Source organism: Rhineura floridana, chromosome 5 (genome assembly GCF_030035675.1).
Source record: "Rhineura floridana isolate rRhiFlo1 chromosome 5, rRhiFlo1.hap2, whole genome shotgun sequence".
In the NCBI taxonomy this organism is placed as follows: domain Eukaryota; kingdom Metazoa; phylum Chordata; class Lepidosauria; order Squamata; family Rhineuridae; genus Rhineura; species Rhineura floridana.
Genome location: NC_084484.1, coordinates 179,796,507 through 179,815,619, shown reverse-complemented (window position 1 = coordinate 179,815,619; position 19,113 = coordinate 179,796,507). Strand labels below are relative to the sequence as shown.

General features: G+C 41.5%; 1 protein-coding gene across 6 annotated transcripts in view; it reads right to left on the bottom strand.

Moving 5' to 3' along the window:
* Positions 1-682: 682 nt before the first annotated feature.
* RSF1 (remodeling and spacing factor 1) overlaps positions 683-19,113 on the bottom strand; it is a 68,662-nt gene continuing 50,231 nt past the window's right edge. For 2 of the 6 annotated variants that reach the window (XM_061629003.1, XM_061629004.1), the window contains 2 exons: positions 15,743-15,934; positions 10,941-11,877 (listed from right to left, as the gene is read on the bottom strand). In XM_061629003.1, coding sequence (XP_061484987.1) covers positions 11,309-11,877; positions 15,743-15,934 — 761 coding nt within the window. In that variant the 3' untranslated portion in view covers positions 10,941-11,308. Of the gene's footprint in view, positions 3,345-10,940; positions 11,878-14,415; positions 15,129-15,742; positions 15,935-17,874; positions 18,385-19,113 lie in introns of those variants that run through there. The other 4 variants (XR_009762921.1, XM_061629006.1, XM_061629005.1 and 1 more) reach the window with 4 other exon arrangements.

The window sequence follows — 19,113 nt, the reverse complement described above, 5'->3', positions numbered from 1 at the left end:
TTCCATAAGGAGCTTGTATTTTCGACTACCTTCAACATATTTTTAAAAGGTGTAGAAGAGAGGAGAGAAAAAAGGAGAGCAAAATGTGTAGTTTAAAATAGCCCAAAGAAGCCCCAACTGCTAAGTTATTTGGGGAAAGAATGCATGTGTTGACCGCTATCACCGTAATCGGTGTTTGGGACGATTTGAATTTTCAGTGAATGTTAGAGCTTGAGCGGCCTTTCTAACTTTGTACTTTACTCAGAACACACAAGATTGCCTCAAAGTAACTGCAGCACTGCTTTAAACAACTACATGGCAGGCTGGCATTCAAAGGGTGCAGCTTTTCAGAGCACCTTCCCCCCCCCCCAAAAAAAATGTTCAAGGCGCAGAGCACCTGTCCAAAAAAGGCAGGAAAGCGAACACACCACTACGTCCCAGGATGCTGAGTGTTTTTAAAGTAAATTTAAGTTATAGTATATGGTGGTCTAACACAAACATGACTAACCTCTCTATTCGTAGAGGTGGGAAGTGTCGTTTACCACACAACCGAATTGCAGCACAAGTGGCAATAAAACTGGTAATAAAAGACACCTGTAAAAACAGTTTAGCTTTATATGCCTGAAGTTCTAAAATCAAATCTCTTTTTTTAAAAACAGTCTTCAGTTGAAATTATTAAATTTCTTTCTATAGTTTGGTAGGATTGCACAAGCTGGACCTACTTTACAAACCGCCAATTAGCAACTACTGCTTTATGTAACTAAAATCCCTTGGAAGTCCCAAATGCCTGCTTCAAACCTTACATAGCTTGCACATTTTAGTTCTTACATACACATACAATTGTTTACATTTGCCTGTTGAATGTCCTTCTGTTGCGTCTGTCAAGCTCGTTTTTTTTAAAAAAATAGCTACTTATTAATCTATCCCTTTTTAATATATACAGTCCCTCCCACATTAGGATCATCTGCAAATTTGATTAACAATATCATTGTGGAGCTCGCCTTCTTCCATAGTAAGATGTGGCTTCTCCGACACGTTCTCTGTACGTAAACTTATTTAAATGGGTTTTTATTATGACAATTTACATGTCATATTTATATGAAAGAAATGACAGTAGATATTATAAACAAAAACATTATGAAAGAAAAAAAGTTACACAATTAGGCCTCCAAGCTATAAAAAGGCTGCAGGCCCAGCTTATACACAAAGAGCTCTGACCAGACCGTAGTGAGACGACATTGAACATTTCATTAACAAAAATATTGGCACCAGCCGTAACATTTTTTTTAAACTTCATTTACAAGGAATACAGTATTTAAACAGTCATGTACTGCAAAGCTAAAAACACCAGCTGTTAGTCAACTGCAGTTAACCACTTTGAGCGCTGAGGGCACTAGGACTCTCCATTTCAAGTTAAAAGTTTTCCATGCAAGTGAATTTACTGGTGTAGGGAAGGAAATGATAAGAGAAAAGTGAGAAAGCAACCCAGAATTTATGTACAACAATGAAGACATTTCCAGTTCTTTCCCCAAGGTATTTTCTTCTCCCTCTCAATGGCCACTTCATATGCAACATTTTTAAAAAAGCATGGAAATAATCTCCACATAGGAAAAAATGTGTACACCATCACTTCTGAAGTGCAATGCAGATTCTGTCATGAATGCACTGACTAGAAACTGCACATCGGTTTCCCAGTCTGTCTATTCTGACCAAAGAAAGAAACATCAACTTCTGGAGTGACTATGTGAACTTGTTATACATGGAGATTATCCCTGTGCAAAACAGCATTATGTATGAAGCAGCTTAAAATGTACAGATCACACAGAAAATCCACAGTATTCATTCCCTTCAAAATGGAACCAATCCATGATTTCATCTTTTTAAAAAGCAAGGTTGAGGAAACATGTTGTACAAGGGCTTTATGAACCTGACCATCTTTTTAAAAAAACCCTTACAAATATTACTTTTATAGAGAATGAAAAAAGAGATGAAAAATTGAAAAAGGAAACCTCCAGCTATGCACCCATCATGGTTGCTCCCATGCACAAGGATGTGCTGAACTTGCTTTTCTGTTCCCAAAGGCTGTTGCTGCCATTGCTCAGTGTCAGTGCACTGCTGACATCAGAGAGCAGTCTTGGCAGAATCAAAGACATAAGAATTGTATGTTGGGGGGGGCAGAAGTGCGGGAATCTGAATCAATGGTGAAGGTCAGATTTAGAAGGCTCTAATTTTAAAAGACAGGGAAACAGTCCTACACTAGAACATTTCTTGCCAGGCTGCTCAAGATACAAACGGCAGGCCTGAGAGCTACGCCACCACACATATCATGTAACATTTGCAGGAGCCCAGTTTGTAAAGTTCTTCCTCAAAAGAAAAGGGGACTGTGCAAATTGAAACCTCCTCCACTGTACAAGTGAAGCACCTACACCAGACAGTATACGACATGCACCGTGGAAACGGGGCGCACACTTTCCCCACAGGGAAGAGGATCAGGCATGGTAAAGTATGAGAAACTGTCCCATAGGTGCAACCAACAAGTACTGCTGCTTGTGAAAGTACCACCGAAATGGATGCGGATTGAACACAAGCAGTACTGTGCAGATTGCAACCCTTATCCAAAAAGCTTGATCTAGTTTTTTTTTAAATAAAACTGTCAAAACAGTTCATCTAGCACAAAGATGGGAAATATGTGGCCCTCCAGACATTGTTGGATTACAATTTCCATAATCCGTGACCAGTGATCATGCCAGCTAGGACTGACAGGAGCTGGTGTCCCACAACATGTTTCTCACCCCTGGCTTAGGAAATATTTGTATAAGACCTACTGAACAGTGTAGAACAGGCCCAAAGGATGCCATTATACAATCAGCCATCTTAGCTAGAACATAGCTATGAAACTGGCAAACTTACTGTCATCCCCTGTCCCGTACCCAAACAAAAGTTTTAATCTATGTTAGGGAAATAAACAGTATTTTAATTCACATAGCATAAAATGCTTGAACAAGATTTGTTTAGTAGCAAAAAGGGAAACAAAATGGAAGGACATTTCTTTGGGGGCTTACTTTGCTATCATGTCAAAACTTCAGTACTGTTTTAAGAAAAAAGTTACTTGCCTCTCACAGTTGCATGACAAGGCAACAGCAAAGGCCTATTGGTGTTTTTTTTCCAGTGGAATAAGCATCACTCCCTCAGACCAGTTTAGTAGCGAGGTTAGTCTGCCCAAGTGTACCAAACAGAACAGGAAGTAAAAGAGCCACAGTGAGCCCCACCACTGCTTGATCCAGTAATGCTTCTCCCTCTGCTGTTTCACCCAGAATACGTACCCAGTTCTCTTGGGGCAAAGATTCACCAACATGCATGCAATCCTGATGAGACAACAGAGTGAAATGTCAACCTATGAATCTATAAGGGACACTGACATTTGAGAATTACAAACTATTTGTAAAATGCATCCCTTCCCTCCACCATCACTCCCCAAATTGTTACGGGCTTGTAATAATCTAATATATATTTGTCTCTAGGCTGTTTCAGAAGAAGCTGTCCAGACTGGAATACAAGAAGGTAAAACAGTGAAACTGATTATACACAAAAGTGCTATCAAGTGCCTACCACAAGCATGCATACGCACGCACGCACACGCACGCACACACACGAACTCTCACAGAATCCTGATATCCTGATTTCACAATGGGAACCAAACACATGCTACTCTGAACTGGATTGTGGCCTCGCTTTTTTCCTTGTAGGTACATTTTATCTTTGTTCCTAGCTTTATCTCTCTCCAGAAACTTAAATTTTATCACCACTGCCGAGAACCCTGGAATACCTACAGCAGCAGCACAGGCTTCACTCTGTCCACATAATCTCTATCAACAGATTTAAATAAAAAGGCTCACTAGTTTTTTTTTAATTGTGGTGAGGAGAGAGAACTGAAGTGCGGGTTCATGAACCCTGATGTAAGGCTTATAGATCAACCAAAGGATACTACAAGAGATGTAGGTAGAGGGCGATACAAGAGAAGATGGGTGATTTCAATCAAGAGAAGAAAAGGAACAGTATGTCAAACCTGATGTTCCGGGATGGGAGGAAGAATGGGGACATGAGGCAATCGCAGAAATTTGGGGAACACCTACACAAGCAAGGTGTAATGTTTCCCTGGCGGTGACTAAAGAGGCAAAAAAGTCTACCCTTGCTCACAGTGAAGGCTGAAACTTTGAACACTTCCACTGCGATATGCCTCTATACAAAGCATATACCACACAACACACCATGTTTCTGGCTAAGGAATACAGGTTTTCTAGTTAATATATATAGGGCAACTGTCCCCCCCAAGATCCCTCTTCACCACAATGTGAACAAAACCAGTTATCCTGAGAGCAGCAGCTCAGAAGAGACAAGTCTCCCATGTTAAATGGAAGCTAAACAAATAAGAGCAAGTCCCCAATCTAGAATCTCCCAGAATTGCTCATTTAGATTTTGCAAGCCAAGCAGTTGCTAAAATCTTTCATTAGTTTTAATCTTCATTTTACCAATGTTGTTAAAAGTGTTTCATGTACACTCAATATTGCCGAAATCCAATCCGCAAATGTTCTCTTCCTCCTTGCCCACAGCCCTCTTTTAGTAGTAAGCAATTTATAAACATTCTAAGCTATGCTGTTATTGTAAGTTAAGTATGGGGCATCTGTTTACAAGCTATTTTGTTTTAAGGGCCCAAGAGACGGACATAATTGAGCCAAGTAATAACATTTTATAAAGTTTACCATGAAAATTACGCCTGTCTTTAATGCCCAAAGGAGTTTAAGTAACATGCTGGATAGTGCCCAAACATTTTTGGAGGGGCAGGGGAGGGAGAAGAGAGATGGTTGTTTCTATAGCAATAGATATTTGCCCACTGTGCAACATTAGTTTATTAAAGGCATCAGATTGTCAGGATACCTTGAACACACTGCAGATGCGGGCGGAGGGAAGAGATTTTAAAAAGGTTCTTTAATTGACTGTGTAGATTTGGAAGCCAAGAGATGTTCTAAAAGTTATACAGAATGAATTGTTAGAATTCTGGACTGTAGCACTTCAGACTGCATGTGGTGTGTCAGTTTTTAATGCTTCTCCATCTTAAAATAAACACCCCAAACCCTACCTCCATGTAGTAAACTAGCACATCAGGGCAAACGTTTCAGTAAAGCTAAATTTACTACACAGAGGGGTTTTTTTAACGTAAGGAAGCCTTTAAAAAAATAAACTCACCTACCTGCAGTCTTTAGTGGCACCTCTACCACCTCATTCTGCACGGCTTCCAGTGTGGGCCAAGTCATGATTTATTTAGATCACTTCGTCTAATGCACATGTTTAAAATGTGACCAGTTTAACACTGCTTGCTTTGTAGCAGAGGTGCATTCCTTATGTCTGTACAAGGTGGTTTATAGCAAAAAAAAAAAAAAAACCTCACCAACCCCCCCAAAAACTCAAGCCATCAATTTCTAGGTTTCACAAAAAAAAACTTTGGGTAAGCCTTGAAGCCTCATTGACATGTATAGAGATGGGAAGGCCTCATAATCTGAACCTGCTTTAAATCAAATTTGCCCTCATGCAGATATTAAGCTATGAAACCTACAAGTGTACAACAAATGAAAGACAGGCACATAGCACCTGAAAATCACACGCACAGTGCAGATTCCTGGGGTTCAGTTCAAGGACATAGTCTGCTGGGAAACTCTCTCTCTGTAGGGTAACAATGTAGCATGGGCTATTGTTTGGTAACATTCATACTCGGGGGGGGCTTTAAAATCTGAATCAGCGACTTCAGTACAATCAGGACTGTGCTTTTGCTGCCCTCTTTTGTCCTGCATATATATACATGCGTGTGCAGACTGTCCCTGTTTCAATGCCTCAGAAGCCCTATCTAAGCACTCAAATGTTTGCACACTATGTATTAAGAACTCTGCAGCACCCAAGAAACTGGTAACCAGTGTGCCACGGTCCCAAGGCTAAAATAACATTTCTGCTAGACAGAACGCCTATCAAATCCCAATCAATGGATACGGCAGTATTCAATGGGCCCCACAAAAAGCCAGCGATTCAACACTGAGACACACATCAAGCCCACTAAGCTTCTCTGGCCTAGCAAACTTCTGCTTCATTCCCCCCCCCTCCTCCCTATTGCTACTGGACCTCTCTCTGCTGCCCCCCCTCCTACAAGCTGTGCTTCCTTTTAGTATTGCAGTAACAAAACGTGTTGATGCTTCCATGATTACAAGTGGCAATGACTTCACTGTTGACACTGTGCTATATATTTGCAAAACATCAAACAGGACTTGGGAGACTGCTTCAACAAGCAATGATCCAGGGGCAACAGGTCTAGGGATGGGACTGGCCTTCCCTATCATTTTTTTTTAGGCAATAATGTATTACAGCAGGATGGGGGAAGCCTATGTCCCTCTAGATGTTGTTGGACTCAAACTCCCATCAGCTCCAACAAACATGGCTAATTGTCAAGGGAGATGGGAGCTGTAGTCCAGCAACATCTGGAGTGCCACAGGTTCCCTACGCCTGTCGAAAAGGTTTAGTCTGTTTAAGGAGAGGGGATGAAGTCTTTATGAAAGCATCTAGTATAGAATGGAGAAGGCTTGCTACATTGGACATCCCCTGCACATCTACATAGAGAGGAAGAAGCACACTAGTATGGTAAGGAGGTACACTCACCAAAACATGGAAATTAGTCCACAACTGAGAGATGGAAGGGCTATCCTTAAAAACATCAAAATCTGTTCAACATAAACAGTGAAGCAAAATATGAAACTGAATACAACAGCTGTGAGATGTGGTGTTAATACCATCTCTGAAGAACTCTGTATACATTTTGCATCCTCTGGTTTCTTCAGAAGGGAACACATGCAAAGGAAGAGAGGGTGGATTTTTAAGAGAGGTTTCAAACTGCTTTTTTGAGCAAGAAAATCAAATAGATCTTAAATTATTATTAATAGAGTTATTCTGCAATCCTATGCACACTGATTTGACAGCAAGTCCCATTGAACTCAGTGGGGCTTGCTTCCAAACATGCAAAACTACAGGATACGTGCATCCCTGTCAATTCATAAAGTACGTTTATTTGTGAGGAAATTCTTTTGACCTTCAACTTCGGGAGTGGTGGACCCTACTAGGATTATGACTTTTCCAAATTCAATTGGAATGACCACTTTCCTAAAGAGTCAGTAAAATGCATGCAGTGGCAGTGTGTGGTTCCATGTAAATGGGGCAGTGGAATCCACTCTAGATTTTAGTCTGAACTTTCAAGGAGCTGCCCAGGGTGCTTCAGCAGAATTCAGAGCAGATTCCCTTGCCCCACTGACATGGAGCCACCAGGCACCACTGAATGTATGAATAGTGTTTCATTTTAATAAATGCAACACAGTAACATACAGTATCTCATATACAAAGTAGAAGGATGTGCCTTTCAGAAATAACTGGCCTTCAGTGACCATCATTATGTGAATGAACTATTTCTTTTAAAAAAAATGAATCAGATTTTGGAGGAAAAGTTTTTAAAAATGGGAACACAAACTGTTACAGGGTTTATATTTCAGCTCTTCAGACTAAGTGCAAGAGATGAACTGGACAAACTTTCCTCTGCCAACGTCAATCCAAGAAAGGAAACTTAAATGAGATATAGTTACAAAAACCATAGCACAGTGGTCTCCCTAACTTGTTACAAAATGTAATTTGGCAGCTATGTGCAATTTGGCCCCCACATTATAACAACTATAAAAATATCTCCCATGCCAACTTTTGTTGTTGTAGAAGTCCAATGAGTGTTGCATTGTATTCTCCTGCAAAACAACGTTGTATGTGGCTTGCTCTCCCAACCCACTACTATAAACTCACTACGCTGTAGGTGAAGTCCACCTTGTGAAGCACCCTTTGGGACCAGTTTCTCCTTACAATCTGCTTCATCTCTTTTTTTGTGTTCAAACACTGCTGCCTTTGTACAGCCCAACCCATGTCCAACATGACACTATTCATCCCCAATTTATTGCTTGCCTTAAGATGCTCAAAAGGACTACTCAAGTCTTCCAACAATGCAACTGCATGAAAAGGGAGAGGCTGTCTTCTACTCAAACTTAAGAACAGGATTTGCTCTGTAACCTCAGCAGCATCTGAAAACTACTGCAAACATTGAAATTACCTGATGTCATATGATTATGCAATCTTACCTCAAGTAGCAACAGTTGGACAAGGTCACCAGACAATTAAACAAGGTCAGCAGATAAATGGAAGGCTACAATTCCAACCAAAAGCTGTTCCCTAAAACTGACTGATGGGGAAAGTTGACACTTTGCTTTTTGCAAGAATCTGCCAAATGAAGCAGAGAGAGGAGGGAAGAGCCTGAAACTCAAGCCCATGTTCTGTTTGGCCCAAACAGGACAGAGTCGACTCTGTCCTGATTTCCACTGGAGGAAATGGGAGGTAAGGACCAAATATTACATCTAGCCCTTTATGCTAGAATGACTTTCTAAAATCAGGAACAAGCAAACAGCAATCCTTTTCAAGAGACTCTAGTAGCATTTCGTTGCACATGAAGAATCAAATGTGCCTTATACAACAGCAGGGCCAGTACACAACCAGGATATGTGAGAAAAGATGCATGGGCAATGGGGAATAGGCAAAGGCTCAAGCCTAACCCCCTGGGCTTTCCCAATGGCTGCAACCTCAAGTACCCCATCCTCCTTGTGCATCTCAGAAGTTTTAACCTACAAAAAAAGGTCCAACACTCTCTTTGCCACTCCCCAGTGTGAACAGTAACAAAGGTTTTGTCAGAGTCCTCTCCTTACACATTTGCTTGCTCCCAAGAGCAAGGCAAACACTCAGGTGAATGGCAGTGAGCAGATAAGGAAAGATCTCACCTACCATTCCAGTTCACACTGATGAAGAGGGAAGTTCAAGCGTCCTGTGCCTGCATCATTGGTCATGTGTGAGCTTATCAATCGGCAGTTCATGCTGCTGATCTTTCAGCCCTCATCCACAGTTCAAGATATGGCGCCTAATAATTAGTTGCCTACCACAACTAGGAATGTACATTTTACTTCTTTTGAAAGTCGGTGCAGACTATTTGCTGTCTTTTCAGGAAGAAGAAATTTTAAAGGACCCGCATCTTCTAAAAATAGCAATAAAAATATATATATATATGAAACATATGTCCTTGCATTAGTTGAGGACTTTAACACTGTGGCCTGATCTACTGGAAATTGAAAACACGCTGCATTGTAGCATCGCTCAAGCAAAAGGAAACAACAAAGTAGCCTTTTACAGAAAGATTTCAGCATTTCTGTGGCTTTTAAACTTTATTCTCTTATCCAAATAGATGACTACTAACAAAGTTATGTGATATAAGCCCAGGAACCTTTACTTTTTTTACTGCATAAAATACTGTATGGGGAAGCTAGTATTCTTTAAGGTCCAAGAGCTGTAGAATTTTAAAGGTGGAGGATATATACTGCTAGAACACAATTAGTAGAGTGGCTCCTACAGTGCTAATCAGAGAGTGGATACAGGGGGAAAGAGGGAAAACCTAAGATGAATTTCAATGCCAGAGAATCTGGGGGATACAAGGTTTTCTTGTGAGGTATTTTGTACAGACCTAATGTTAGCATTAAAAACACATTGAAAACAGAAGTGCTTTGCTACAGACGAACATCTAAAAATGCAATACAGCCAAAGGAAAGGTCAGCTGTCACCTCTATGCCAGCAGCAGGACTGGTGCAGCCATTGCCAGCAATGGACCAAGCACCAGAACAAAGTCTAAAACCCAGACAAAGAAAAGAGAGTGATGTGACCATCTTGGATTTCAAAGCTGTGCAGATTAGGCTTCCAACCATCTGTGTGCTAAATTGTGGGGGGGGGGGGACAGAGAGAGAAGGCAAGAAAATATCCCAAAGTCTGCAAAGAATCTGAAATAATGAACTGGCAAACACAATGGCCAGTCATATTCTTGTCTGTTAATGGGAAGAGAGTTTTGTTTGTTTAAAGCAGAGAGCAGACATTCACACCCAGTGTTAAGTTGCCCAAGATCCAAGAGCAGGAATTACCTTGGAGGTTCATGCACTTTCCCCCAGAAATGTCCTGTTTTAGAAATCAGTTGGTCACGTGACAACTATTAAGATGCTATTAAAAACACAAAGGGGCCTATAGGCCAGTTATCTACTGTCAAAACCTGCTAGAACATCCAGACGGATAAGTAAAATTAATCTTACACACACACACACACAAACCCTCCAAGAAGGAAAAACTGCTCCACTTGCGTACTTCAATTTGAAGTAGATACTAAGAGCACAGCAAAGGTTGTAAAAAAGGCCAGGTATCTCTTTACGGGAGCCCTGTCATCTGTTCACAGCAAAAACTGCATTTCCTCTCAAGAGGTATCATAGGTAAAGACCACTGGATGGATTAACGCATTAAAAAGAAGAGCCTTCTTATGACCTCGCCGCTAGCATGGTTTCAGTTGTCAAAAGCTCATTAGTTTTATGCTTCTTACTGCACAAAACACTTTAAAAAGGTATTTATCAGAGGGGACTGCAAATCAAAGATTATGCAAGAGCTTTTCTTCCCTGGGACTTCCTCGACCTCTCTCCGCTGTGGCCATCTTCGGGGTCTATCAAGGTTGCTTCTTCAGGAAGGTGATTTACTAAAAATGAACTATGGTTAAGTCAACTTAAAAGTCACAAAATGCAACAATAGAGATTTCCCTCCCCTTTAAAACAGCATATTAAATTGTAATCTAAGTTGTGAACATTCAAATATAATATATATTATCTCCTATGAAAAAGCTTGAGCACAAGGGCTGCTGTACTCCACCCACCCCCCACTTTCTCACACTTGCTCCCCCCCCCAGTTCAGATTTTGGGCCCTGACCAATTTGGAATGCTTTCTTTCAACCCATCCCCCACATTAACACCCTCCCCACCCCCCATTTGTGTGCACTCAGGAAATATAAAGTCAAAAATATACAAATCTCTCATTACTACAAGGTCTGCATGTGAACGAAGTTAATCTGGACTGTGGAAGTGGACGAAAGGCATAGGGCTGGAGGAAGGAAATCAGAATAGGGAATTTAATAGTAACTATTTTCAAAAAAATAAGAGTTCCAAGAAAACAACTGGTCACTTCACTTGGGGGAAGAGAGAGAAAAGAATTACCCAAAACTGCAGGACTGGTGAAATTTTGACTGCTAAAAAGTGATACTGTAGTGGAGAGTTTTCTAGGAAAAATAAAACACCTTTTAATAACTGGCCCGCTGGTATGAGCTACCGTGGAATAAATTAGCACAAAAATGGAAGTCTTATAACTGTTCACTGTTACAGACGTAATCAACAAGGTCAGTCACTCGCAAAAGTTCGTCCTCATCTTCTTCCGGCCCTACTGCCTCCTGGCCACCACTTGTCCCATTAGGCGCCAAGCTGGCATTGGCTGTGCTGTCCTTGGGGGCGGAAGTCTTCTCGCTAGACTTGCCGATCAAATTCTCAATAGTTTTCCCAGGGCTCTGTCCGTTGGTGGATGGCAAATCCACCAGGCTGTAGTCCAATGGGCTTTCTACCTTCCCAACATTATCAAAGTCATCTTCATCATCACTTTCTATCCGGTAGCAGGGCTTCTTGGTGATGTCTTGTGGGCCATGGGGCACCAAGGGCTTGCTGGCAGGCACAGGCTTGCTTGCATCGTTGTTGGCATTGCCGCAATTGTCTTCCTCATCTGTTTCGATCCGATTCAGACGCTTTCGAATGGGCCGCCCTTCCTTGTCTCCGTCCTCGCCTTCCGAGTACTCATCCGTGCTGTGACTGCGTTTCCGAACAGATCTCTCCGACGCCTTGCCGGGTTTATCATCTTCAGAGTCCTTATCCACGTAGCTCTCTGGAACAAGCATCAGACTTAAAGCCATTAGCAAAACATGAAGGCAAGCAATAGCTATCACTGTTCTTCCATTTTTACACAGCACGCTCCTCATGCATCACAGAACCAGTTGCTTGTACCAGAAGAAAACTGGTGTCCACCAGGAAATAAAAACTGTTAAATACAAAAGAAAACTGGCGACCACCTATTAATGATCCAAGATGTTAGTTAAACCACCCCTCCATGTATTTCCATGGCATCCCTTGAGAAGAGGGCACTGTAACATTTTCATACAGCCCCTTTCTATAAAGACTGCCCCAGAGCATCCTTGGGTAGCTCTGTCGAATCTCCTTTAATAATAATAAAAAAAGGAGAGTCAACACATCAGAATTATTTCCAAGGTCGATCTTTGGTATGAAAAGGGTAGGACTGACCATGCCGTGGTTTCAGTGCTGGCTGCTGCTGACGGGAGTTGTAGTCCCAAACATCTGAAGGGCAGTAGGTTTGGGAAGGCCACTAGAAACCTTACTAATTCTGACCCTTTGGTATACTCAGATGTTCAAAATTCAAAGTGTCTATACTTTTATTTATTAAAGGCTCTACACTTTAAGACAGACCACAACATTATGTGAAACAGGGCCTTTCCTTGGCCTTGATTTCGCCATTACACTCAAGATGTAACAACACTGTAAAAAGGTTGCAAGACAGATCTCAACAGGGCGATCCTCAGCGACATCTAGATCAATATTTGGGCTATTAAGGCCACGTGACAGGGCAATCCTAAATTTGTTTAGGATTTGTTCAGTGATACTCAAGAGTGGAATCCAATGCACACTTTTCATGAGAGCAAGCCTTACGGAACACAATGGGACTCAAATCTGAATGAACAGTCACAGCAGTCTCTGATAATTGTGTTTAGGATTGCAGGGTTCCCATTTTCACATTTGTTGGCTATGGATTGTATTCAACTAAGCCCTACTCTGCCATTTAAATTAATGAACCTAAGTTAGTCATGTCCATTAGCTTCTATGGGTCTGCTCTGAGAAAGATTAGCACTGAATATTAGCCTATGTGATAAAATAGAAAGCTTTCAGGGCAATAATTTTTTTAATCACAGATTTATGCTATTTAGTGGTATTCCGGCACGAAAAGATCCTCTAGTTGTTGTAGTGGACCATTACAAAGTCTCTGCTGTTTTGGTTCATTCGAAAGATATTTTTTCCTCATTGCAGCTAAAGCAGTTATGGTCCTAGGTGCTGCACCAAAAAGTCACCAATAAAAAAACTGTGTTGCCCTGCGTTTATCTTTTTTATGGAAAGACTAATGCATCAGAGGATGATCTTCTTAAGGAAGTGGAAGCCAGAAGACATTTTAGCAAAACTGGGTTCTTTTTTGTGGCCTGCTAGATTTGGTGCTCTCTGTATTGGGGATTCCAGCACACAACTGTTTACTCTGTATTTTTCCTTACCTTGGGGGAACTTAGGGCCGTAGCTCGGTAGCAGAGCATCTGCTTTGCATGCAGAAGGTCCCAGATTCAGTCCGCAACATCTCCAAGTAGGGATGGGAGAGACCCCTGCCTGAAACCCTGGCCACTGCCAGTCAGTGTAGACAATACTGAGCTAGATGGACAAATGGTCTGACTTGGTATATGAAAGTTCCCTGTGGTCCTTATTTTTTCTATTCAGTGTTCCTTTTTGTAATTTATTTTGTGTTAAGAGATTTTGCAGTGCATCAAAAAATCTAAATATAGAGAGGGACAGAGAACACTCTCCCAAGTCAGGCAAGAAATCAGAGTTGCACTGCCCAATATACCCGCCCCACAGGCCTGACAACTACCAGACATGTCAGGAGAAATTTGTGATTCAAAAGGATCCAATGTTTCCATTATCCCCCTTTTCACAACTTTTTTTTTTTAGTTGGATCCTGGTTCAGGTGCTTTCAAAAGTTCAAGCTGAAACATTCCATGCCGCTATAAAAATTAACCCTTCACCCTAAAACTCCTTGGCCCCAGCCACCAAATGAAAATGTCCTTTGAGAGCTAACGTAGAGTAATGGTTTCAAGATGGAGCTGTGAGACAGAAGCACCCAGCTAAAATAGATATCTCACCCACCACCCCTGCTGGTCCAGGGTCAAGCCACAATCAATTTCCTCTTTCAACAAGCCTTTTAGGTTGAGACCTATCCCAGTCTGCATCTGTGTTAGAATTGCTTAATATGTTTTTAATAATGTTTTTAACCCTTTTTTAAAAGTTGTTTTTTTTAATGTTTTTAATGCTGTTTTGTTTTAATATATTTTAAGATCTGTTTTTATGATGTTTTAAAGTGTTTTTAGCACTTTGTTTGCTGCCCTGGGCTCCTGCTGGGAGGAAGGACGGGATACTAAATAAATAAATAAATTTGTTCCTAATCCACTGTAAGATGAGGATCAGACTCATGATCTGCCTCACAGAGTGGCTGTGAACATTTCTGAGAGTCCATGAGAAGCACTCTGAGCAATTACATGTGGTAGAAGAGAAATATCAAGCCAAGTATAATTTCTAAGGCTCCATCAAATCATTAAGATGTCATCTTTCATTTAGGCAGCTTTCCAAATTTTTAGTACCCACCCAGTGTAGGAGGCCTCTGAACACAACAGACATCTTTGCAGCTGCTAGTTAATTGCTAATTATGGATGGGATTTTCTAATACAGAGAAAATTAATTATTCTTGTTTGTTAATTTATTTAAAGCATTATTTATTTATTTAAAGCATATTCTTCTCTGCTCTTTAGTCAAAATGCTCAAGCAAACCCCATTGTGGGATGCTTTAAAGCTACATAGGAGGCGCACGCTCTTAAGGGCTTTGCTGGTCAAAACTAGAGTCCGAAAACTGCAGCCAGAAAGCTGCTGGAAGCCAGAGAAGAGGTGGATTGAGTTGTACTTGGGACCTGTAACCCTGAGCCAGGTTTGCAGCCTGGAAAGTAACAATGGAAGAAACGATGCTTCTATTTAGTTTTATGAGAAGGGGCTGTAGCTCAGGGGTGGAACATGTGCCCTACATTCATATGATCCCGGGTTCAATCCTGAGCACCTCCAGATAAAAAATAATAATCTCAGGCAGCAGGTCTGCTGGGAAGTCTGTCCACCTGAGATCCAAAATAAGTGCTGCCAGTCAGAGTAGACAATATTGGACTGGGTAGACCAATGGTCTGACTCTCTATAAGGCAGCTTCATATACACCTGGATAGTACCCTCTTGCAGAAACCATTTTCTTTTCCAGATGTGGGTGGAAATCTACGGGAGAGGTCACAATAAATTTCCATTTTACATTGAGGCCAAGATGCTTATGTCTTTTCTCAATCTGATCTGGAGAGATTTAAACTGGGATCTCCAATAGCCTGACTACACCTAAAAAAGTAGCTGTTTGTTGCTCGTCCCCCCAAAATGTCCAGTGCCAGATCTGCTGCTCCCAATCATAGTTATCTGGACAGCTAGTGTGGTGTAGTGGTTAAAAGTGTCTGACTAGAACCTGGACACCAGGGTTCAAATCCCCACTCTGCCATGAAGCTCACTGAGTGACCTTTGGCCAATCCTCATCTCTCAGCCTAACCTACCTCACATAGTTGTTGTGAGAATAAAATCAGGAGGGGACCATGTTTGTTAACTGCCTTGAACTCCTTGGAGGAAAGGTGGGATATAAATGTAATAACATAAAAATAAAGTAAGAAATTATCTTAGTGCAAGTTCAGAACTCCAAAAACATTGCCTTTGGGACAAAGAAGAACTCGCCAATTGAAGGATTATCTGTGCACTTCCCTTTGCTTCTGTTTAAACTCTGGGCTTGGCTTTCTCTCTCTCTGAGGGTAAAGCACTATTGAGTTTGCACTACAAGGAAACCCTTATTTTACCTTCACTGTCTGAACTGGAAAGCCTGCGCTTATGAATTCTTCTCAGCTCTTTCCCATATCGGAAGCTTTTCTGAGAGCCCTCGCTTTCAGAATCTTCTTTGTAGTTGACCTGTCTCTTCTGATTGCGCCGAGATCTTCTCCGCCTTGTTTCTAGGTAATCTTCGTCGCTGTAATCCGAAGAAGCATCACTTTCTGTGCAAGGAAGGGAGGGGTGGAGTGGGGAGAGAAGTAACCTTGTAAGTTTAGTTTATGGAGTGCAACATGCCGTCACATTCAAAGCATGTCCAGTTTTCCCAGAAGGAGAACCATGCCAGAAATTGAAATAGATCAACTCCAGCCTTCCCATTTCTTTCCCATCTGAAAATGCACTTGAAGAACCTTTCCAACAGACAAAAGCAACTGGCAGGTGGGTGGTTCAATACAGCCCCCAGGAGCTATCTTCAAGATACAACATGGCACCAGGAAATGCAGAGAAATTTAGTTCCCACATCCTTCCCATGGAGGCCCAAAGTCACATGGGCTTCTTGAGGGCAATTTTTTCAAATTGCAAGGTTGCCATTTTGGGAGCCTTGCTGTGAAGCAGGGCATTGATCCCAAATTAAATATAAAAATATGTGTTAATCATGTTGCTCTGTTTTCAGTTTCACCTACCTGACAGGCCACTTTCCTATAACTGGATATTGCAAGCCTGATACCAAGGCTGAGGGGTCTAGATTGTATGTTTGTAACTGGTAGGTTCTACGTGTCAGGCTGCAAAAGTGGAACCTATGAAACACATGGTGGATTTTGAAACAAGCCAAAGGTTCAACAGGGTATTTCCAGTCTCTTATGCAGTGGTGGCTGGTGCCCATTGGGACTTGTGAGGCGGAAGGCAGTGAGCCCAACAGTAGGAGGAGTCACAGCCAATGTCAGGCAGGCAGGGCCAGCTAATGCTAATTTCGTCCCCATCCTCCTCCCTGCTGCGTTCTATAAAGACAACAATGAGATTAAGGAGAAGGAAAGAGACAGCAAGGGCCACCCTCTTGATCAGTTGTAAGTAAGCAGGTAGGTAAGTGAGGACTGGCTGAAGGCAGACTGAGAGTGGTGGGGCAATGTCCCATGCACCATCGTGGAAACATGGGAAACACAGGAGGCTCGGAGGATGGCAACATGAGAGTGGGCCTTTTAATCAGTGGCCCCCTGGCCATGGAATGGTCTCCCAAGGGAGGCATGCCTTGTGCTTTCTTTATCCATCTTTAGGCACCAGGCAAAGACCTTCCTGTTCACTCAGGCCTTGAGGTGTGCTGTCTTTGTTGCTTTTGTTTGGGTTTTTTTATATTATATGTTTTTAAATTTGTGGTGTATATTTTAAAATCTGTTTTATATTCTGTTTTTAAATCTGTTGTAAGTTGCCGAGAGACCGTTGGTCATGAGGGGATCATCATTATCATACTCACAAAACAGCACAGGATTTAGGACAAGTGCCTAAAGAGCTTTCCCTTGAATCAGGAGATCTAATAAATTAGCTTAGAATTTATGGTGGATTAAAAAAATGTTTTTATTTACTTTTTAAGGCAGAGGATTGTGTCTAACCAAGTTTTACTCAAAGTAGTTTTCATGAAATTAATGGACCTAAGTTAGTAATATCTTTTAATTTCAATAGCTCTACTTTAGAGTAAGACTAACAATGGATTCAACCCAGAATCTTGAGACTACCTAGGAGAATAATCTAAATGTGAGGGCTGGGGCTGCAATGATATGTACACTTAATTATTTTTTAATTGTTAATTGTTTTTCCACATAACATTGCAAACTGTTAACAAGAATATACCCCCTCCCAGGAACTACTTATCCATCATAGTCCATCAGTTCAATTCAGGCAAAAACCATCAGTGTTTCAGAATAGTCCAGTCAAATCTGGGCAGACCTGATCCAAAGCATACCTTTCCATAGGGGTTCCTGAGGCACATGCTAGATTTCTCAAAGAAAGGAAATTTTATAGGGAGTAGGAAGTTATTGTTTGAAAGGGCACTTGCCCCCCCTTTATGCCCCCTATGGGAACTGCTGTGCAGGACACCTCAGATTCTTAGAAGAAAGGGAGGAAATACATTCATTATTGTGACATTTATAACGCTTAACCTTTGATAGTTCAAGTTCTTATTTATTTGTATGATTTATACTCCTTTTGATTGGATGATCTTTAAGGTGGTTTACAACATACTGCAGTAATACAGACAGCAAACAGCCCCCCCCATACATACACACACAACCCAATAGCCTTTAGTCCTTGGTCAAGGGATGAGCTTCCTTTCTGCCCTCCTCTCCCAAGGCAACTCCAGTCATGTGGTCTTTCTGGCAGGGGAGGAATGTGCACGCTCTCTGCTGCTGCTCTTTGTCTGGCTGGCGGATGGAGCTAGGCGGATCTTCTCCTCCTCGCCACAACGTTCTTCCTGGGAGGCAGGAGATGGCACCTTCAAGTGGTCCTTTGCTTTCTGGCAGAGAGTGCTTCTTTTCAGCTCCGCAGTCAACCAGGGCAACTAGCAGGTGGAGTCACGTGTCCCTTCTGGTGTGGGGGGGCGGATGGCCAGGGGGAGGGGGAGCCAAGCTCCACACAGCTGCTTCTTCTCGGCTGATGGATGGGACATCCCTCTTGCTGCAAAGTTCTTGGGCAGCAGGGGGCACAATTTTTCCATATAGTTCTCACTTTTACATATATAACAGTGTTCATTTATGACCATCAAACTCAGTGTCCAACAATTGTAATTCAGTTTTAGTAAGTGTAGACTTAAACCTGTATCTCTGTATTAAACTCAGATTTCCTTTTAAAACGTGTCATTTCTTTTAAAGGGAGGCCTACCACAATTTAAATTTTGTTGCAAACCAGTATGTTTTGATTGTTACAGCAACCTGTTGGTGTGCGTGCATGTTCAGGAAATATATATATATATATATATTTAGAGTGGGAAAGTTGATTTAAATCAATCCATCCTGTTACAAATAGTAACTACAGATATTAGCTTTGTTTTCTTGCTGGCAAAAAATTTTTTGAATGTATATTTAATTAATATACATCCTGCACCTTCAACCCTAAAGGAGTCTCTGAACAATTAAAACAATAGCCAACCATTTTAAAAATATAAAACAGCAGCAGATTAAAAATAGAGAAAGTTCTTTTGAGAAACACATTAACCCAGAAGCAGCAGAGTATAACATATAAACAAAGGGTAGTATTCAAGTAAATCCTTCCACCAGCGTAAGGATTTCCACTTGTGCAATGCAACTTCCCCTCCCTCTCCTCAACAGCCATTTAGGGTTTAAAGATTAAAAGCAGCACTTTGAATTGTGCCCAGGAGGGGACAAGAAGCCAGGGCATTCATTTCAAAACTGGCCAG